Raw genomic sequence first — 22143 nt, 5'->3', positions numbered from 1 at the left:
CCCCCCTCGCCACCCTCCACCATATTGTTCACAACAATTACTGGTGCTGCAAGTGCGCTAGAAAAAACGACAAATACATTAGAAAATAATAACGATCTTAATTAAAAAATTAAAAATTAATGTATATTACCAATGAAATAACAATGATCTTAAATCAGTTTTAAATTTTTCTCTGGAAACTAGTTTTTCAGTCTCTTCGTCAACTTCCTTGTGCCCCTCCATGCCTTGACAAGAAAATACATAAAGGTTTTTTTTTATTTCAAGAGACATTAAGCTTTGAGAAATTTTTCTCTCTGTATACGGTGAAAGAATCGCACCGCAAATTGTCGTAAAGGTGAAGCTAAATATGGACCGCACAGTTTGCGGCTCAACGGTAATAATTTCCCAAAATGCAATTAAATGTAAAAATCCCGGTCAAGCCCGATACATTGTTATTCCCCACTTGAAGTAGTACATCCATAATTCGAATTTCCAAAATTAAAATCTAAAATCTCCACTCATATATAATTAATAACTAATTATAACTAATGTTAATAACAATGGGAAAATGCAGGTCAAGCTTGGGTGCAATTTTTTAAGTCTACTATTATCGATAATAATTATTCAGATAATGCCAGAATAACGCGGTCTTTTAAGAAAACGGGCTATTAAATTTTATCGCAAAAATCAAAATCTACAGAAAACCGAAAAAATCGGATAAATAAATAAAAGGCCTGTATCCACTCTGAGAAGTGTTCGCAGTGTCTGTTACAAATTGTTAACAAAAATATTAAATAAAATTGATATGATTGAAAATTTTGAATTAAAAACACCAGTAAGAAGAGCAATTGAAAATGAAATATGGAAATCGACCGATAGAACGAAAACGATATATTTCCCACGGTTCCAGAAACTTCCAAAAAACATAAAAAAACATAAAAAAGGAGAAGATATCGACATTAACTCTCCAGAGATGTACCTTAGCATTCTACCATTTTTTATTTTATTTTGGTAGATTTTTTGCAAACTTTTGACCAGATTGAGACAAAAAAAAATATAATTCTTGAGTTATACCTTTTCTTCAATATTTATTTACTATTTTCATCAATAAATCATCACCTTTTACAATGATATGCAATGATTGATTGCCTTTCAACATTCTTTCCTGACTTTTTGGGAATTCGCCAAGAAGTCTAGCCGAAATAAGATAATATTTATTGCATAACATTCAACAAATCACAGAGAACTGATTAGAAAACATTTTGATTATTTCGTATTCTACTTTTTAATAAAGTAGAACTTGATTAAAAATTTAAAACAGGCATTTATGGCCCGCCAATAAAACTTTCACTGGAGAACATCCTCTAGAATATTCATCCAATTCAAATTAATAATTTTCTGAGTTCAGAATGGAATGCTGTCAGGACTAGAATAGTCTATAAGAAATAAGATTCATCGCGTGCACATATAATGATATATTTACTCTCTCATATTCGGCGAGTCAATTTAACGGTCTCTCAGTCACGTATTTTATTCCTACACCAGCCTAGACATCTAATAACTATACTTCAATTTTTTTATCATGACAGAACAGATGTTTATGTCATTGTCAAGAAAATAAATAAAATCTGAGATACGGTGTGTTCCGCTTTTTTTACTTCGGGCTTTGTAAAACGTTTTAGTGAATGAACTGGCTGCTGTCATGAATCCAGGAGTGAAATCCAAAACTATTTCCTTTATAATTTCGAATTTAGATTTTCATTCTTTTATTTATTCCTTCGCCGCCTGCAAAGGACTCGAAAATATTTGAGATCTTCATTTCAAGGTATTTCGTATGTGAAAAAATTCAGCGAATACACAAGTCCATATATATACTCCATATATATACAAAAGTCGAAAACAATTGACAAAAAATTACGAGAAAATAGATTTCTGATTGTCATATTACAATTTTCTGGTAAAACTAATTGAAAATTCCATGAACTGATTACTAGTAATAGTAATTCCTCTCGGAACGGAATCCTAATTCCACTGCATGTCAAAATGATTACAAGTGCAGACAAGAGCTAGCCAGTAAACTGAATTGAATAAACTCAGGATTAAAAATCTATTTTGTAATTCATTAGCGAAACGGTAAAACGGTGGAAAGGATTTTTCCTTGAAAATGCGTTTATCACTGAAATCAACTGGAGGGTAAAACGCAGACCTCACACATATGTAATGATTTTTTGTAATGAAAAAGAATGAGTGAAGTGGCAACTCTAGTTCCAAACGAGTTACGTCGGCATGAAGCGAAAAATGATATTTAAAAAAAGGGACAAAGCCCACACGTAGCTTTCAACAAAAAACAGCAACTCACGTCGAATTTTGATAAATAAATCTTATAAATATTAATATGAACATACAACTGACGAAATATCAAATAAAATTCTTAATTAATTGTCACAGATCCGTAATAAAGTCATGACAATTAGTGTTTCGGCATTCCTGCGAAATTTACTCTTTTCCAATTGAACGATTCCATTGTTTCGCTACTGGATTAAATAAATAAATAATTATTATTACTATCATTGTTATGCATTCAAGTATATTTTGTAATTTATGTATGATGATATCGTCTTTTTCAGATGCAGCACATAATGAAATACATGATAAAGATAGTCTGAATGAGACGGGAAGTACAACTGGTGGAACAGTGGAGGGAAACCACTCTCGGAACGGAATAAATACTAGAAGTGAGCCAACAGCAGAATCTGGTGATCCACATATGACGAGAACTGGTGAAAGACCTATTTCCACAACGGCACCACCTAAATCCCTTCTGTCGAGGATTCTCGCGAGAGCGAGATCCCCGGATCATGATCTCTTGGATCAATCAGAGCCATTGTAAGTAAACTAAGAGAGTTTTTTCATTTTTTAAGGAGTCCGTATTCCATACGGTCCATATTGGATTATGGATAGTAAATTTAAAAATTAGTAGATAATAAAACTGATTAGGCTTAGACATTAACTTTTATTAAACACACTCAGAAGGTATATCTTTTTCCAGACCTTTGCAACTCTGTTGACTCATAACAACCAAAGTTTTCACGCTCTGGACCCATTTTACAAAAGGCCCTTGTTCAATGAAAAACAAGTAGAATCTGGATTAATAATTCATTAATTATAATTAATTAATTAATAGGAATCGGCGATTTTATTCGAATTCCTTAATCTTTCTATTCGACTTCGAGGAAACTATCATTAACTTTTGAGGAATAAAATACCAACCTAAAGAAGTTCAAGATTTTCCACCCGAGGGCGGAAAGTATTCACTTTCCTCCGATCATTAGGGAGCAAAGTGTCAACTTCTCGTGCAAGTGTGTTAAAAACTGTTTTTTTGGTAAAAAAAAGATTTCATTAAAGATGTAATTTATGTTAAGGGCCGGATGGAGTATCTCGGAAAGATAATTTACTCCAAAATTGGGATTCCTAATTACTCCGCCAATTAATTGTTTTTTCCGATAATTGTTAGCTAGCGTTCTAGTCGTTGACAACCGCTAGAACGCTAGCTAACAATTATTGAAAAAAAAACGATTAATTGCCAGAATAATTAAGAATCCCAATTTTGGAGTAAATGATCTTTTCCAGATAATCCAACCGGTCCTTAAATCAATTGAGATTAGTATATTCATAAAATTTTAAGAATAAAAATCGACAGAAATGATTCAGATCGGATTTCTTCAAATATTTCTCCCGAATTTCTGAGGCAAACCCCCGTCAAACTGTGATTACAAAGTAATCGGAATTGTGACACGAGTTCTAGTAAATTTTCCTCTGAGTATTTTTTCCATCGGCTATTTTATTTATTTCTTCTGCTTCCCAGACAACTCAGTGTTCTGATGGCAAATAATTTCCACTGAATTAATTAGCTTATCTAAATATTATTAATAATTACACCTAACTGCCGATGTAGTCAAATATGTTAATATAAACTTTTATATTATTCTTCAGAGACTCAGTATAATTTATAGCATCTAGTCTACATCTTGACATTGACACAACATTGTATAATTTGTTTTTAATTTTTTTTCAGTTCCCAGTTATGGATTGTTCTCTCAAACGTCTACGGGGAGTTAATAATTGTTCTGATGGTTGCACTATGCCTCGTAGAAGTGATCGACACACCAATTACTCTATTAAGCCTTCAGGTAAACATCAATTCGTTTTACATTTAAACATCAGAAAAAGACAGAGTTTTTCTCATTTCATTCTTTTTCCTTTCCTTTGCCCATTCGAGATACTTATCTATCCACTACAACTGATACATTCAAAGGATTCTCAAGGTATCCATGTGGTTGTACACTAAACAGCGCATCACGATTTGTGGTCGGTACAGTGAGATTATCTGATCACTCGATCGAGAAACTCGATTTCTAATTCGCCTCTACAAATGAGTGAAATTGCTTGAATTCAATCCAACTGAGAGTACGATTTACCTCCCGCTCCAAAACACTGGAATACTAAATTATACGGATTGTTTTTTAGTTTAATAAAAATAGCAGTTTAACCGGAAGTTGTTCTGCTGAATTATTCATATTAAATATTTATTGTGGATTCGTAAACGATTTTATGCTCTCGCCAAATATTATTTGCATTTTTTTATAAAGTATTCTCCGTTTTTAAGGGCATTGTTCGATTTTAAATGGAGAATTAAGAAAAAATTATGATTGCTTTTGAAAATGAAGACTTTATCGTATGGATGAGTTATGATAGGCATGATTTTAAGGATGAGTTAATGGAACTCAAGATGCCAATCCATTGGATAAAAATCGACTCCAAAAAGACATAATTGCATTCATAAACGAATAAATAATTAGTTTTATGCGTCGCTTTTTATTCAATACATTAACATTTTTAGTGATGTCCATTAGTTTATCCCCCCACTGTATTTTTGTAATGATGATGTATAAATCCGAGGGAATGCAAGTCCAAAGTCCTAAAGTTTGGTCGCTCGTTAGATAATTTTTACTAAGCACTTGACATTTTTTACTGAGCGGTGCGGTAATGTTCTCCGTACGTCCCTATTCTAAAAGGGTTTTCTTACGTTATTCTCTCGAGTTCGATAAGTCGAGGAATATAAATATAATATAAATATAAATAAATAAATCGTCAGAGAAGTTCTTTTCGGTCGAGTGACGAACGATATTTTTTGTCATTCAATTCGTCGGCAGGATTTAACGACTGCACAATGGTCATTAAGCTTCACGGACTGAGTGACAAAAATTTATAAAACGGATTGTTACATTTTATGTAAGCCCGTCAGTTACTGATGGACGAGTAGATTATAATAGTTAAGACAGCTGATGAGCATTGCTGTCATCGAGGCGTCAGCGGATATAAAATAAGTCTAGGTACTTATGCAAACGCATAAACTTTGCAGAATTATCTTCGAAAGTACTGTTAGAAGAAAATTTTAATTCCCTGCCTAGTTGACGGCCTATTTTCAAGACAGAGGCACTAGACGTATTTGAAGTTGGAAAAAAAATGATGAAATTTCAGATTTCTCTGCATATTATGGGAAATTCTGAAAGCTGAAACCTCATGATTTCCGTCATGAATCCTTTAAATCGGATTCAATGTTGTTGACCTCAAAATTCAGGAATATATATATATATATATCGAAAGTACATGGCTTTGTATTCATTTTGAGAGAAAAGTTCAGTAGGAATTTGCAGTTCTGATTGATTTTGATTTTTCTGTGAACTCCGCAATTTTCAAGAAGATAGACTGAAAGTTCAACAGATTTTGTAATGCGATAAAAATTTCATATTCAGGACTGCCAAACAGTTTCATCTCGGAAATTCCAGAAAGTTGGCGAGGAAAAATGTTGTCCGATTTAATATATAGCATTCTTTACGTACGTCTCCGATTTATCTCTCTTGGTATTTTAGCTTTCTTTAAAAATGATGATTTTTTGCTTTCTGTCAACATAGTTCGTTTGGTATTAGAGTTGCAACCTAATCCATTAATTTCCATTACAAAAAAATTAGATATGACGATATGTCGCTGTGAGGTGTGCGATGTACCCTCGAGAGGTATAATAAAAAAAAAAATTCAATAAAAAAAAAGACGCTTTCCGCCGTTTTACCGCTTCGCTATTGAATTACATGAGGATATTTTTCCTTTGAAATATAGTTAAATTAATTTATTAATCTATATTTTTATTTTTCCTGTGTGAAACAATAGTTTATGTTAAAATGGACAATTTTTTTGTTACTACAGAGCGTTTTTCTAATGTATCTCTACGTTGGTAGCATCATTGTCATCATGAGTATCTAATATGAGTTTAATTAATTTATTAATCTATATTTTTATTTTTCCTGCGTGAGACAATAGTTTATGTTAAAATGGACAATTTTTTTGTTACTACAGAGCGTTTTTCTAATGTATCTCTACGTTGGTAGCATCATTGTCATCATGAGTATCTATCTTTGGGTGCTGGTCGATAGTTGCGGAAGTCTGGCGAATTGCAGCGATGACGCTGAACTTGGTACAGCATCACTCACGCGATTTGGTTCCCTCAAGAAAGCCCACATATCACGATCTAAAACTGCAACCACGAGCTTCTATATCCGTGTTGGTGCACTGCGTACGTACCCACTACGCATCCATGAAAGTATCTGTAAATTTTAAACAATTTTCACTCTTACTTTGTATTTTTCCTTTTACAGTTTTTGGTCTCGCCACTCTAGTTTTTAATGGTCTGGAAATGGCAATGCACTCAATGATGCAGGGGGTTGAGTGTCTCAATGATGTCGTCTTCGTACATCCTGTACTTCATGGGCTTTTCACCTTTCTACAAATGCATTTTTTATTTGTTAATTCACAGGTAATTTATTAAACTATATGAAAATCATTCTTCATCGCTCCTTTTTATTATACATTCTCTTTTAAATAAATCAAATTGCATAATGCATAATGATTTAGATACGAGCGCGGAATAGTAAATTGGAGTACTAGTGCGTAAAGTCAATCCTTTTCATACGCGGAGAGAAAAATTGAGTAGAAATTACCTAAAACATAAGAACATTTCTTCAAACGATTGGATACCTTTTACTAAGCAGTCGACTAATTTTGAGGGATACGGTAATTTTACCCGAACCGCTGAAATATACAATTAGTTTTATTACGAAACGGATTGGTAATTACTTAATTTTTGTTTTAGTGCATGCATGTGTAACAAATCCTCTGTTTCCATAAAATATTCTCGAAATTCCCTTAGATGTTCCCGAAAATATTCCGGAACATAAACTTTTTGGCAAGAATTAAAAAAGTTATAACAGCAACAAAAGATATTCAACTATTGCTATTAATAGTGCACAACAGCAACATAATCCTGAAATTAAATGTGACGTCAAATTACTGGCATTTCAGATTCGAATGAAATTGCATTTGCACTCTAATTTAATTACAAATTTCTTGTTCTGTAAAGGTCTTGGTGGAACGTTTTGGATTAGTTGCTCGATTTGGATTTATTCATCTGGCAGCAACAAACATTGCTGTTTGGGCAAGACTAATCATCTGGAATTCCGCACAGGAGTGGACATATTTTGTCCACTTAGCGCAAAAGGACTCTGAAAATACCTCATCGTCTTTAAATATACACGCCTTACCCGGATCCTTAACTAGACACGTTCGTGATATTTTTAAGAGTAAGTACTCATCGGTACTCATAGAGTAATAATTCAATTTCAAAGATAGCGAAAAAGTTTTTTATTCTCATCATTTAATCTTATCATTTAAAGAAAGCTAACAATGATCGAAATATTAATTAGAGAATAATAACTCCATTGTTTCAGGACAAACAGCATCAGAAATAAGTCTCCCACCACAGCGATTTCCCTACCAGCCAATTTCAGATGATCAAATCTCCCAAGTAGTGACTTTACAAGAATGTCTGAATGCAAACACCCTCGGTCAGCTATGGATTTCCAGTACGCCCTTTCTCTATCCTTTCATCGTGCAATTCAGTCTAATAGCAGCAGCAGTGACATTCGTAATGGGTAGGAACGTAGGAAAAACGCGCTACACCCACAAGCAGCAGAAATTCCACAGCATGAAGGAGATGACAAACCACACAAGGATAGGATGCGATAGTTCATCCAAGGGTCTTTTCCTTGGTATTCTCAGTATGAGTGCTGGCATCGTGGTTATACTAATTTTTCTCGTTGTGAGAGAAGATGATAACTTCCCACCAGCAACACTCTCATGGCTAACCACTGGCACTTTAATTGGAATTCTTGCGTTGAGTGGAATGATGACCATCAGTGGCCTTGTGCAAGTCAGACAAATGTCCATAGTCTCAAGGATTCCCCCGTCACATGACAATATTTTGTCCAATCTTTCCCTCTTTGGAGTTCAGCTTTACTGCGTTTTTACGATTGTTGTGTGTTCCTGTGCGTTAGCCAGTAAGAAAATTGATGATCAAATTGATGATGACACCAGGGGTAGATACGTTATGCTTTTAACGGCATCAGTACTTCAATTGATTCAATCGTTTGCTCAAAGTACACTTATTGCGGAAGCTTCGCGGAGATCCTGCATCACGCGTTATCAAATGATGACTAAACCCTCCAGACAAGTTATCACATTCTTACTGTTCAGTAATGCTGTCCTCTGGGCATTCGATACCGTTATTACGCAAAATTGGATAACGCAGGAGCTGCAGTTGAGATTCTTCGGAGTTCTTGCCTGGGGTATTGTATCGAGGATATGTCTACCACTGCTCATATTTTATAGGTTTCACAGTTGTGTACTGTTGCTGGAGGCGTGGAGCAAGTGCTATAGAACACCCAGGGGCCATTTGACGATTAACTGACGACACGTGATGCCCAGGCATGACAAGTGTAGGTAAGCAATTTTGAGTTTTCTAAATTTTAATATTATAGGACATCGTCTTTCGAGTTTTCAAAAAATCAAAGATATTTACTCAGAAGTTAGCGAAAAAATTCAACGTACATTTGTTGTTTGTGGTTCTAGAAGACGTGAAGAATCACCACGCCGCAATCGTCACAAAAGAAAACAGGGAAAAATCCACGCGAAAACCGTTACCGAGTATCCATTACTCGATGAATCCATAAATTATCTTATTTATAATAGTAAATATGATGGGGTACACTGCTTTGACCCTCGGATGGATGCAGGATCTTGGTTGTACGTCGATACGAATCCGGTCATGACTTTAATAGCGTCAGCATCGAAACCTCAAACTCATCAGCATCATTCTCATCATCTTGGTTATCACAACTGTCCCTCACGTTGTGTTTTCAACCACCGAAGATGCATCAATCCAGATAATGATGCCACCGTTGGCCAGTACGTTAAAAAACCTATCGGCAAAGAAATTGGGGGTCTCGATGAGACTGAACCAAGGACATCGACCTTTAGAAAAGTGCCATGGCACCCAAATCTTCATATGCTTAAAATAAGACAACCTTAATTTTACCATTTCCTATTCAACTTGACTTTTTTTTTACAATATTATCATTATTTCCTTTTATTCTCTGTCTATCGGCGTATTTTCCTCATTCTTCCTTAGTAACAAAAGTAGGAGTCAATGAAAAAGTAAGACAATGAAAAAGAAAGTCATGTACAGTTGAAATTCTAAGCGAAACGTGCAATATTACTTCTAGACTTTTTCCTAATAACTAGATGCAGATATAGCCAGCCATGCTGATTGTACAGTTATATTCTAAGGTTGAGATATTTTATGGTCACTTTTATATCTTAACAGTGAGTTTTCTGTGGGCAGTGGAACACTCACTCAATTAATTTCTATTCACATTATTAATGTATTTATTCCATGTTCTGTTTTCTTTCGATTAAATAAACCTATGATTATTGTTCGATTAATTTTGTTTTAAACATGGTTTTATTTTGAATATGTTGGTTCATGGTGAAAGATACATATTATATCTTAAGTAAGAGCACTCCGTATTAAAAAAAGATTCTCTCCTTTTAGTCGGTCATCACTGTTCGGAGTGCTGATTATTAATGCTAAAAGTTATACCCGCTCTCCCACTCTCTTTTTATAAAAGTAATAGAATACAATGTGTCCTTGTATCAATCTTCGCAAAAGTACAAATGAACTCGTCGATATATACATTAGTATATGGATGGTAAACAATTTCATACATATTCAATGTTTAATCGTATTTCATCATTACGATTTAAGCAGTAATTATCCCGGGAATGGTAAGTAGACAGCATTAGAAGGAATTAATAAAAAAAAAACAATGCTTTGCGACAATGAACTTGAGTGAAAGGTAAACAAGAGATTTCAAGTGGGGTATAATGCACTTTTAGTCAAGGCCAACATCGTCATCGCTTCTCGGTGCAGATGGCTTTGGTGGCGCATCAGTACCACCAAAGAATCCACTAGGCATCTGATCTGTCATTCCGGCGAAGCCACTTGCACCACCAAACTTTGAGGCCACTTTGTTGATCAAATCCATGACTTTTTGATTCTTCTGATACTTCAGAATATTTGCTGGATTCGATGAGATGTCGAGAAAAGCAGCTGATACCTCAGGATCCTGTGAGATGTCGAGAAAGTTTCATGTAAATCATGTATTCGATTTTCCATACGCAAGATGTTGCATATCATTCCATCAAATATCAATAATTACTGACTCATGGTGATTTAGTTATTAACTTTGTAATAATAGAATATTGGAGAGTAATCTATGACAAAAATGTAAAATGTATGGTAATGGCAAATTTAATCTAATCATGTGTGATAGACAGAAGTATAAGTTTGTTTATTGTAAATAGGTATTTGGATATTGATTAATGATTGTCTTGTTACCTGGAATGCCGCGAGAACTTCAGGATCATTGAGATACTGATAGAAATCACCCATGCCTGTTTTTCCTGGTCCATCATCGGTTTGTGATGGACGTGAGTTCGCTTCACGTGCTTTGGCTGCCTCACGTGCTTGTCTCTGTGCTTTCTGATAAGATTTTTCCTTCTTCTCCAGAGCTCTGCGCTCTTTCTTACGCTTGTGCTCCTCGATTTTACGTGCCTATGGAAAATTAAGGATTTTTTAAATAAAGCAATGACAAATAAATTAGTCGAAATGAAAGACATCGGTGGAATGAAGGTGAAGAAAACTTTTGGGATAAGTTGAAGTGCCACATGTTGACCTCACTTGGCCCACAGGTCAACAGCGCCGAGAGATTTGCGAGGACAATAAAAGGCCTAGCTGGTGGAACGATCAAAAATGGAAATCGCAGGCAAGATGGGCATCTCAACAGGCAGCGGAGATGAATATTTGAGGAACCTTATACGGCGGCGGCCCGGACACGTCTAAATATAAAGGCGCTCGACCGCGAGACGCTTCACCTCTTACTATATGTATATTATCATGTATATTATCACTAACATGTTCGGTGTACGGAGAGAAAAATTCAATAAAAATTACCTAACCGTTTGGCAATCGTGTTGTGTTTCTGTTTTGGAAAAATTATCTAATAATTAAGTAGATTTTGTCAAACAGTTAAAAAACAATATAGTTATCAAACGGATAGATTTTTACTCGGTAATTTTTACTCACTTTTTCTGTCCGTTCGGTCATGTTAACAGTCTTGAAATTTTTCTACAGAAAAAAAATTCTGTACAGTTTGAAATAAAATGGGGTTGCAGATGTAACTCGTTAATTGTTCATCAAAAAAGCATTTTCTGCATTTCAAAAATCATTTTCACTGCTATAAGTAAAAACTCAGTAGGTATTGCTATTTCCGAAAACACGGGAAGTATAATAAATAATAGATGGATTAAATAAAATTACACCAGCTGTAAAACAGAATTTGCAAATGATGTAATAAAAAATTATGGTTGTCAGAAGGTTAAAAAATAACTTTGTCTGACGACTATGAAATCGATAATTATAATCATATGAATCAGAGAAACAGATTTACTGGAAACTCTAGACGGAGTTTTTAAACGAGGGGTAATTTTTAATGGGCCTCAAAAAACTGTCGGGATTTCTTTTGATACAGTAAAATTGTACCAGTAGTTTTATTACTAGACTTTGAAGGCACACAGAATTCTTAGAATAACTGATGTAAAAATAAAAAAAATGTCCTAAGAATTGAGCAAACGAACCTGCCATTATAAACACTGAAAATAGGATAAATATTAGAAATGTAATATTGAATTCTCGCAGAAGATAAACATCAAGAAGAACTTTGTTAATGATTAACGCGAGTGGAGTTGATCGATTGTCGATAATCATCAATAATCGGGAGCTCATTATTAAATGTTCTTAATAAATGCAGACGAATGTCGAAGGATGATTATCATTGATGAAAAACGGGGAGACATTAAGGGCTGAAACCTAATCGATTGATATTAATAATTGAGATTATTATGTATTATGCATACGAATTATGATATTACGCATGAAGGAAATAAGAGAAAATGGGGAATCGAGTAATGAAAGATTTTTTGAGAATGAAGAAAGTCATTAGATTGCATTAAGGCCCGGATGGACTGTCTGGAAAAGATAATTTACTCCAAAATTGGGACTTCTAATTACTCCGTCAATTAATCGTTTTTTCCGATAATTGTTAGCTAGCGGCCTAGTTGTTGACAACCGCTAGAACGCTAGCTAACAATTATTGAAAAAAACGATTAATTGCCAAAGTAACTAGGAATCCGAATTTCGGAGTAAATTATCTTTTCCAGACAGTCCATCCGGGCCTTAAATAATCATTGGAATTTGAAAGTATCTCTAGATTACTTTGAATTTTCTTTTCAAATTTTCCATTATACTTCCGGCGTATGTTGTGAGAATAATCATTTTTTTCGGTTCAATTTATCAAGAATGGAAAATATCTGTTTCTGCGTTCTGCATCCACAAACGAAAAGCGAAGATCTCAAGGTAGAGAGTGAAAGAAAAGAAGTTGAAGTAAAATATATTAGGAGTGATAAATGACCAGGAGAGAAATGTCGTAGGCAAGAGTGACCAGAAAAGAGAATAATGGATCGAGAGGAATCCATGCAGCTATTGAGGTGTTTAGAGCAATTGTAATCTGTGAAAATAATCTTTATCTTTTTCGGTTCATCTTTAATTTATGAAGAATGAAAAGTATCTGTTCCTGCGTATTAAACTATTTTCTAAAATTTGATCCACTGCACGAATGCTACAAATAAAGAATATTAAATAACAATTGGAATACTATTATGTAGAGATTCGATTAGTTTGAAATATTTTTGAATTTATCAAATTTTAAATATAAAATATAAATTCTAATAGATACTCTGGATTGTTTGAGGCGTCTCTGAAATTTATTAAATTAAATTATTAATTAAAAATTTATTAAATGAAATTATTCATTAAAAAATTGATTGCCTCAAGAAATTCTGACATTCCTATAAATTTCTAGATAAGAATAATAATAATATAATTAAATAAACTAGGATAAGTTAATTTTTTCGAATCCAGGCTCTAGCCAATATCTCTGGATTGAAGGAACGAATCGAATTTTTTTTTGCATAAACATCGTAGAGAATCATGAGATGTACAGAAAAGGAATCGATGAAGAGACCATCATCTCCTTCAGTTCCGCGATAATCGCTAAAAACTGGGGCCCAAAAAACGACATTTATCCTAGTTTACGAGATCGTAAGAGAATTGATAATTGGCCTGGAGGTAATAGCCAAAAATTGATCTATACAGGTAAATAAAAAAAGAAAAAGAGAGATGGCGAGAAATTGCGAGGTAGCCAGCGCTGTACGAGCGAAAACGAGGTAGGGCGGACTACGGGTACGGCACTAAAGTAGATTTAGTCGGTACCCGAAGGGGATTTGGTGGTTCATCTTGGATGTCGGACGAGGGACAGTTAACTTACCGGGACTGTTTAGTGCAAGAGGGTGTTAAGAGCTGTCTCAATCGGGACAGCTATACAATTTTTACCCATTTTAAATAAAAACAAAAAGTGTCTGTGGCTAATTAACAATTAACAACGAAAAATAATGACCGGCTCAGTAAGGCTGAGGCCTGCACTGCTCCTGGGCCTCATTATTGCACTTCTGACCGTGGCCTTGCAGGGTGAGTAACTTCCTTCAATTACAAACAGTGCCTATTAGATAATCACATCAAAAGTGTCAACTCATTTGTCATGCCTCATCCAAAGTGTCAGCTCTATCGCTTTTGCTACGAGTAATTATTTCCAATACTTTCAATATTTAACATGGAATTTTCCATCATTCCGGACAATTATTTATAGCTTTACCAGCATTATTTATAACATCTAGTCTTGAAAGAAGACTATTGTCTATTGTATGAAGCACAAGGTCAACCTGCTCTCGTTGAATTCTGTGAAAAATTTTAGATCTTTTGGATTCTGTGCTTTTGATAATTGGGTCATTGTAACACGATGTCATAGCGTTACGGCATCATGGCATCCTCATGTTTACTGACGTAGACGAAGACGATTCACTGACGAAGGTCAATGTTATGTAAGACCTGCATTACTCCTACCCTCTTCTTCGACTCGATCCCACCGACTCCATTTGTCCTCTTGTTGATGTTGAAAAATGTTCTAATCTTCTGAATTTCTCCAGCTTTCCCTCAAAATCCGAACAATGATGATTAAGCTGATTGTTCAAAAAATGTCATCATATAATAACATCTACTGCTAGAAATAGAAGAGAATGAAGACAATTGAATTTAATTAGACTATTGGAAGAATACCACTTCTCGAAGTGGGGAAGAGGAAAAAAATTGATGAACGTGTCTGAGTGATACATTGCATACATAGAAAATATATTTAAATCGGTACTCGGCCCGTGGGCCATGAAACCTGGTGAAACCGCCTACCCGACTGTCTAAACTTAGATGTCTCGGGGAGGCGATCACCACCTACTTGACCGTGTGCTTCAGTACACACTCATCCACAGCTCAAACATTTTCAAATAACTGAAATGCTTTCATGTGATGCTTTAAATAGCCCCAACATATCAATATTGCCCTAGATCCTTTTCTCAAAAATCTATTACTCCATTCTTTGCCTTCACCTAATCATCCACCTCAAATTCACCTGCGCAATATCCATTATGAAAACAAATAGTCACTTGACGAGATTCAAAGCAACAAGTTGGATACTGAGTTGGGTACAATGACGTGAGTGGTCGAATTCTTGGCCCTACTCGACAAGTTCAATAGGTGTGGATTCAGGGTCATCAGCATCAACGGGGTCGATTACCAAGACAGTCTCCTTCGGACCACCTGTCTGTTAAATTGTCATTCACCGTTAAAAAAAGATGACGATGACGGCGAGGTGAAAAGGTATCGATCAACCGGTTACAATTATCTACTTTAGCGTCCCTCGACTTGCGTCATCTGGCAGGTCAGATATTTTTGTCGACCACGGGCGTCATCCAACTCCGGCTTTAACACTCTTGTGTCTTTATCTACCTTTCCTACATCGTTTCCTCGTTAATATCATATTGGAAAGAATAAGGAGATCATGATTGCCTGGGAAATTGAAGATATGCTCATCATGAGGTCATGATCAATCTTCATTCTTCTAGAAGAAAGTCCAACACTTTTTCCTGAATATGGGATATTGGGGGAGTGTAACTAATCTAGAAGCTTTATTACTACTCATTTTTATCATCTTTATCGATATTAATGTTTTTTGGGAGAAGCTTGAAGTTATTTTAGATAATAAAAATGATTTGTAGTTGTGCAAGGTGATGATCAAGTGGATCAGGTGCTGTCTGAAGTCCAATGTCGACCGTATATCGAAAAAGCTCTGAAGGATCGTCAAACGGGTGGGTGTTTACAGATATTTTAGTTCGGAAAGGACAAAATTGTGTGAGCCAATATGAAGCATCTTGTTTATCATGGAATTATCTCAATGCGCAATGATATTGAGAGGAATTACTAATTTCCAATGTGCTCACATGATGCGCAGAATTTTTTTTATTTGACTCAACTCATTTTACAATTTCAATCCTAATGAACAATAGACAGAGGTGGAATCTCAGATGATTTAATTTTAAGGACCTGCTGATGAAGGGAGTCAGGAGAATGAAGGCAGCGAAGCTGGTGAAGAGGATGAACAATTGACCACAGCCTCACTCGAATCTGTAAGTAATTCCCTCTAAATCATCGAGAAGTTGTCGATCGCTCAACCAATTTTCCTGTTATTTCTTGACAATATCAAACAAACAAACAACAAATTCATATCAGAAAGAGGATGATAGCAAGGCGGACGATCCAACCGAAGAAACCGATGACGATGAAAAAGCGACGTTAGAAACAGTAGAAATTGAAGACGAAAAGGAATCTGGTGAAGGAACTGTTGAAGTGACAGAGAACGAAGAACTTTTAGAAGAAGCAGAAGTGTCTCTTCAAGATGACGACCAAGATTCCAAGGAGACGACGAAATCAGAGGGGGAAGATTCCAAGGAGGGCACCCAAGAGGAGGCAGATGATCCTTCCAAAGAAGCCTCTGGGGAGCAACAGATCGACTCCGTTGAAGGCGAGGAAGAAATGCAAAAAAGTAAATTTTTATTGTAACTATCGCAATAGATATTGGAATTAATTGTTTTTTTATATTAGAAAAAATAATAATTGGGTCGAAGAAAAATTTTAAGTGATTTCTTTCGATATCACCCAATATGCCGGAAAGGTATTATTATTATATTTTATTATATTTATATTCTGTTATATTTCTTTGAGGCGATGACGATGAAAAATCGGAGCAGAAACCTGATGAAGCAAAATCTGAATCTGAAGAGGTAGCCGATGTGGGAGAAACGGTCGAGGAGATTGAAGGGGATTCGAACGAAACGAGGGAAGAAGAAAAGGAGAGAGAAGAAGAAAGTGAGGAGAAAAATGAAACGACTGAAGAAGGTGAGAAGTCCGTTGAAGAGGTTGGAAATACACAGGAGGAGGAAGCAGATACTCAAGAGGTAGATACCGAAGGAGAAGAGAGTGATCAAAGGGAATCGAAGGAGGAGACGGCTGAGAGTGTAGAAGCGGAAGAATTGCAGGAAACTCGTGAAAGCGATGAGCAGGCGAAGAGCAGAGAGGAAGGAGATGCTGAAGAAGAAACTGTAAGTGAAGAAAAAGGAGAACAAGGAGAAGAAGAAAGTGAAGAGAAGAACGAGGAAGACAAAGAGGAGGGAAAGCTTTCTCAAAATGAGGAAGATGATGATGAAGAAGGTGGGCAATTGTTACTTCTTAAATATTCCAGGGATTGGTGGATTCAAGAGAATTAATTAGGTTGAGGAAAATTCTGTTCTTCTTCCATGAGAGTTTTATCAATCTTGAAAGAATTCTACCGAATCCATCAATTTCTGACACATCTATGAAGAGTTTTTTCGTAATTAATTTTGGTTCCAACTTTAAACTTCAAACTTCAAATGTTTCAACAGTTACTTTAATTTTTTTAGACGACGAAGAAGATGCAGAGTCTACCGAGTCAACCCCCGAGGAAGAATTGATACAAGAGATTGAAATCCCCGAGAATTTGAGACCCAAGGAGCATCTTAATCAAATTCTTCGGTTAGATCAGGATCATGAAATTAAAGAAGCGGCAATTGAGAAAGCCTCTGATGTAATTCTTAAAGAATTGAAGAGGCTCTATGATACTGCTATCAAACCTCTGGAGAGCCTTTACAAGTACAGAGATCTGAGCAATAGACATTTCGGAGGTAAGAGGAATCTCTTCTGTCTATTTAATGATGAAGTAATTTTGTACTTCAATATTTGCTACTTCCTTTTGGGGTATCAGTCATAGACTCATTTCTATCAGTATTTGTAGGGAAGATTTCTCCAGAAATTCCATTTCTACCAAAGATGAAAACTTGGGTTGGCTTATGAAATATTGTTATGACAATCTTTCAATTTGGAAAAAAAGCTTTCTAAAAGAAAATAAAAAGACTGTGCACTGCAGCATGAAAAAATTAATAGAACTTTTCCAAAAATAGTTCTATCAAATCCTCACTAAATTATCTTCATAATATTTTTTAGTAATGTTTTCACATTAATTTTCTACAGATCCGGAGATTTTCTCGAAACCCCTCGTGCTATTCATGGGCCCATGGAGTGGCGGAAAATCGTCCATAATAAATTACCTTCTGGACACAGAGTACACGCCAGCCGCACTCAGAACAGGTGAGCCAATTAATTAGGAATCCAGAGACTAAGACTTAATAGTTTATGTTTGTGAAATAATTTGGGAATCGATGCAGGAGCGGAACCCTCGCCTGCGTACTTCAATATTGTAATGCACGGTGAAGAAGAAGAGGTGCTAGATGGTACACAATTGGCTGCTGATTGGACGTTTTCGGGACTTCAGAAATTTGGCCAGGGTATGCTGGACCGTCTCCGAGGTTTGAAGCTTTCGCATAAACTCCTCGAGAAGGTGTGTGGCAACAATTACGAATGAACTATAAAAATTCAAGTTCATTCTTAATAAGATTATCCTGAAGACTTTGAATAACTAACTTCCCACTTAGTTACTTACTTTTTCATTTTAATAAGGAATAGATGGTATTACTTCTGGTACTATTCGGTATTAACGAGGAATTTTGTCTCATTTTCAGGTTAATATAGTAGAAATTCCAGGAATTCTCGAGATTCGTAAACAAGTTCAACGTCTATTTCCTTTCAACGACGCCTGTCAGTGGTTCATTGACAGAGCCGACATAATATTCCTCGTTTATGATCCATCGAAATTGGACGTTGGCCCAGAAACCGAGGCGATTCTCGATCAGCTCAAGGGAAGAGAGTACCAGACAAGAATAATTTTAAATAAAGCCGACCAAGTGAAACCGGAAGAGCTCATGAGAGTCCAAGGAGCACTCATCTGGAACATATCACCCTTGATGTCGAGTGCTGAGCCACCAATCATGTATTCTACTTCTTTGTGGTCATTGCCTTATGAAGCTGGTGCACCAACGCGACTTCTTTATGCACAGGAAAGAGCTTTTCTGAGGGATTTGCGCTCTGCTATTGACAAAAGAGTTGAACACAAAATAGCTAGTGCTAGGAGATTCGCCGTAAGTTCATACCATTTCTTTTCTTTTCAATATCAACACTTGGTTCAATACTTTCACTTCATTTTTTCTATTCTACACTGAGTGGAACAGTAAATAAAGATTATCTATCCTTTTGGGGAAAATTATTGGACCGTTCAGAAGAAATTTTCGACTACTTAGCAGAAGTTAGCTAGCCGTTTGAAGAAAATTACCTAAAAGTAAGGGAATTTTTATTCAAATGGAAAAATAACAATTACTGAGTACATCACAAATTTTACTGAGCGGTACGACAGGTTTTCGACAGGAGAAATCACAACGTCTAAAAGACAACACGATTATCAAACGGTCAGGTTTTAAATTCATTTTACTGAATTTTTCTCTGCATAGATCAGTTGATTTGAAGTTTGTCAGCTCCATCCAATATTTTGTACGTGGTATAAATAATCCCTCGAATTTCATTTTAAACCGCAACTAAACAAGAAGAAATATTCAACAAAACTAAAGTTTCTAGAAAATTTTCATTCTTCTCGTCTCGTTCTCTCTGACTCTCTATATGAAATTGATCCACGATTTCTTGCATAAGTTTTATACTTGACCATCAAATTATACGGATTAGAATTTCTATTTCAATTTTCCCTCCGCAGAATGAAACTTAATTCCACAAACAACAATCTCTCTCAATTATTGTCATGAATCCTTTCAATAATTTTCAGGTACGTGTTCGCAACCATGCAAAAATGGTAGATTGTTATTTAACCACTTACTACAACCACAAGACTTTCTTCGGTAACAAAAAAGAAATAAGCGACCGAATAATAGAGAATCCCCAAAACTATCACATCTACGAAGGTCTCAGTACATTGACGAATATCTCACGCTACGATCTCCCCGATCCGGACGTATACAGAGATTTTTTCCGTTTGAATTCCCTCTACGATTTTCCATCTCTCAGTTCCACTTGCACGTACTTCCGTGGCTGTCCAATCAACAGGTTGGACGTGGCTATTGCTTATGATTTACCAGAGCTTGTTGGCAAGTACAAGAAACTCGTTGAAGCAACAGTGAATGCAGAGGAAGCATCCAACCAGCCTCCAACAAGTTGAGAGTTAAATTCAAAGCCACAAAGAAGAGCAAACCAAAAAAATACGGAAGACAATAAAAAAAAACATTTTTCTAATCTTCATTAATTAAAAAGTGCGCACATCGACATCATTAAATCTGTCGCATTCGCTTGCGTCTGCACCTTCTGAAATCCATCGATAAATTGCTCTCTCCGTTATTGTATGTCTTGGCTGCGGGCAGCGCAAGGCAACGAAAAATCATTGAAAATAATCAACAAAGATTTGACAAAAATCTCCTATATCCAATTGTTATTCCTTTGTTCAATCCAATCCATTGCGACTTATGAATGTAACATTTAGATAATAAAAAGAAATTAATGTATTCACGTGGTGAAGAAAGAAAAAGAAATAGTGAAAATAAGAATACATGAAATTTAATTTATGTAATTGTTTGTTTGGCGAAAAAATGCGTCATCGCTATTTATATGCATTTTTTTCTAGCATATACACAACTATTTATTTATCTACAATGATAATGGAATGAATTGAAAATCATGGAATTTCATGATCAGTGCTGAATCATTGATTCAATAAGAGAAATTTATCGAAACAGATACGAATTTTTGTAGAACTGCGACGAACCCATCGGTTCAATCAACTCAATTCTTCAGTGAAATTGTTAAGTACGAAGAGATAATGCCAAAAGGAATATAATGAGTGATATTACCGAAGAAGGAATACTCGACGAACTATACTATATTACGTTTCATCACTTCACTGGAGAATTGATTACGCCTTCAATTAATTTAAAACGTTATTTTAATCTCTAGGTTTAAGTAGGAATATTGTTGTATGTATCTCCGTTTTTAAATAAGATTGTGTGTGGCGGATTTTGCTTCTAAAAGTTTTCTCCTTGTGTTTAATATAATGAATATGATGTTGTGTATATTAAAAACAAATCTGATAAATAGATATTTAGGTTTAAAAAGGAATTGACTTACATTGGGTGTAACTTCACGAAGCCACTCGTCTGCCTGTTCGTCAAAATCGAATTGACACGCGAGTCGAAGATCAGTTGCTGCTTCTTCCCAATTACCCAGGAGTTGATGGGCACGACCTCGAAATTTGTGGGCTGCTGCACTGTCTGGGTTGAGATCGATAGCTCTGTCGCAGTCACGGATGCAAGCATTTGGTTTACTCAGTAGAAGATAAATTTGACCACGTTTAGCATATAAAAGGGTTGCTTGGGGATTCAGAGTTATTGCTTCTGTGTAAAGAGCCAATGCCTTTTCGTAATCTTTCTCTGAGAAGGCTGACACTGCTTCTGAACGTTTTGATTGAGCTTCCGCTATTTCTTCTTCTGTTGGTTGAAGGGAGAGATTGCCCATCTTCTGAGGGGGGTCATTGTCTGGTGCTAGAACAGATGCCGTTTCATTTGTAATAAAAGATTTGAATTGTATTCCCTTCACGTAGCTCAACAAAAATTTGTTTACACTCTTCAAATATTCAGATAGAAATTTCAGTAGTTTTTCATGTAATACTGAATCAGACAATAATGATGATGAAATATAAACTCGTGAATTCGTTGCCTCTAGGTCAGTTAATCAGTTTCTCAGAGACAGTCAATTTTATTTTAGTAATACGCCGATTCGTTAAGTCGCTTTCTTGTAATTTATAAATGCCTGATATTTACGGGATCAGACGAAAGACTCTATTTATTAAATAAATCGTTTAATATAAGTTTAATAAAGTACTTGATTCTCCCTGAGAGATATTCATTTCTAAAATTATCTCCGAAGGATCTATCCTTATTAATGAACCCGTCCGCTTGGGCCCATTATAGTAGCAAATTTTATATATTTTATTATGATATTTCCAATTGACCTCCGCGTATTTTTAAAATGAGTTACATTTTTAGCTGCAAAATAATATCATTGTTTTGAAAATCCAGAATTGATATCATTGCAACGAGGAGATATATGGATTAAAAAATCATTAACTAAGTCATTAGATAACTAAATTAGCAATAACCGAGAAACGTAAGTACTAGAAAGTGTCATCG

At 35.5% G+C, this 22143-nt stretch overlaps 3 protein-coding genes across 3 annotated transcripts in view; 2 read left to right on the top strand and 1 right to left on the bottom strand.

The window, feature by feature from the left end:
- LOC105273549 (uncharacterized) overlaps positions 1-10285 on the top strand; it is a 22051-nt gene extending 11766 nt beyond the window's left edge. Inside the window, exons 2-8 of the mRNA XM_011316080.1 lie at positions 2607-2865; positions 4055-4169; positions 6394-6610; positions 6693-6850; positions 7454-7673; positions 7821-8871; positions 9001-10285. Of these exons, the coding sequence (XP_011314382.1) occupies positions 2607-2865; positions 4055-4169; positions 6394-6610; positions 6693-6850; positions 7454-7673; positions 7821-8839 (1988 nt within the window). The 3' untranslated portion in view covers positions 8840-8871; positions 9001-10285. The remainder of the gene's footprint in view (positions 1-2606; positions 2866-4054; positions 4170-6393; positions 6611-6692; positions 6851-7453; positions 7674-7820; positions 8872-9000) is intronic.
- Positions 9859-21860, bottom strand: LOC105265194 (putative protein FAM10A4). Its single transcript, XM_011302581.1, has 4 exons — positions 21836-21860; positions 21083-21672; positions 10829-11044; positions 9859-10556 (listed from the first exon to the last, which is right to left on the bottom strand). Exons 1-4 carry the CDS (start codon positions 21858-21860, stop codon positions 10323-10325), a joined length of 1065 nt encoding a protein of 354 aa, XP_011300883.1. The 3' UTR covers positions 9859-10322.
- On the top strand, positions 13810-20971 carry LOC105273623 (sarcalumenin). The gene is made up of 10 exons (XM_011316201.1): positions 13810-14074; positions 15712-15801; positions 16034-16119; positions 16223-16535; positions 16715-17200; positions 17431-17691; positions 18038-18154; positions 18232-18404; positions 18586-19041; positions 19734-20971. Exons 1-10 carry the CDS (start codon positions 13999-14001, stop codon positions 20121-20123), a joined length of 2448 nt encoding a protein of 815 aa, XP_011314503.1. The 5' UTR covers positions 13810-13998; the 3' UTR covers positions 20124-20971.
- Positions 21861-22143: the final 283 nt, after the last annotated feature.

Source organism: Fopius arisanus, unplaced genomic scaffold (genome assembly GCF_000806365.1).
Source record: "Fopius arisanus strain USDA-PBARC FA_bdor unplaced genomic scaffold, ASM80636v1 scaffold00001, whole genome shotgun sequence".
Taxonomy (NCBI): Eukaryota; Metazoa; Arthropoda; class Insecta; order Hymenoptera; family Braconidae; genus Fopius; species Fopius arisanus.
The sequence above is the reverse complement of the archived record's forward strand: the minus strand, read 5'-3'. Positions and strand labels throughout refer to the sequence as shown.

Bases quoted from the DNA above. Each gene is read 5' to 3' on its own strand.
- LOC105273623 (XM_011316201.1), top strand. From the start codon at position 13,999: ATGACCGGCTCAGTAAGGCTGAGGCCTGCACTGCTCCTGGGCCTCATT. The intron at 14,075-15,711 runs GTGAGTAACTTC...AATGATTTGTAG, and splicing joins TCTGACCGTGGCCTTGCAGG to TTGTGCAAGGTGATGATCAA. The intron at 17,692-18,037 runs GTAAGAGGAATC...AATTTTCTACAG, and splicing joins GAGCAATAGACATTTCGGAG to ATCCGGAGATTTTCTCGAAA.
- LOC105265194 (XM_011302581.1), bottom strand. From the start codon at position 21,860: ATGAATATCTCTCAGGGAGAATCAA. The intron at 21,673-21,835 runs GTACTTTATTAA...TAACTGACCTAG, and splicing joins TATCTCTCAGGGAGAATCAA to AGGCAACGAATTCACGAGTT. The intron at 10,557-10,828 runs GTAACAAGACAA...GACATCTCACAG, and splicing joins AAGTTCTCGCGGCATTCCAG to GATCCTGAGGTATCAGCTGC.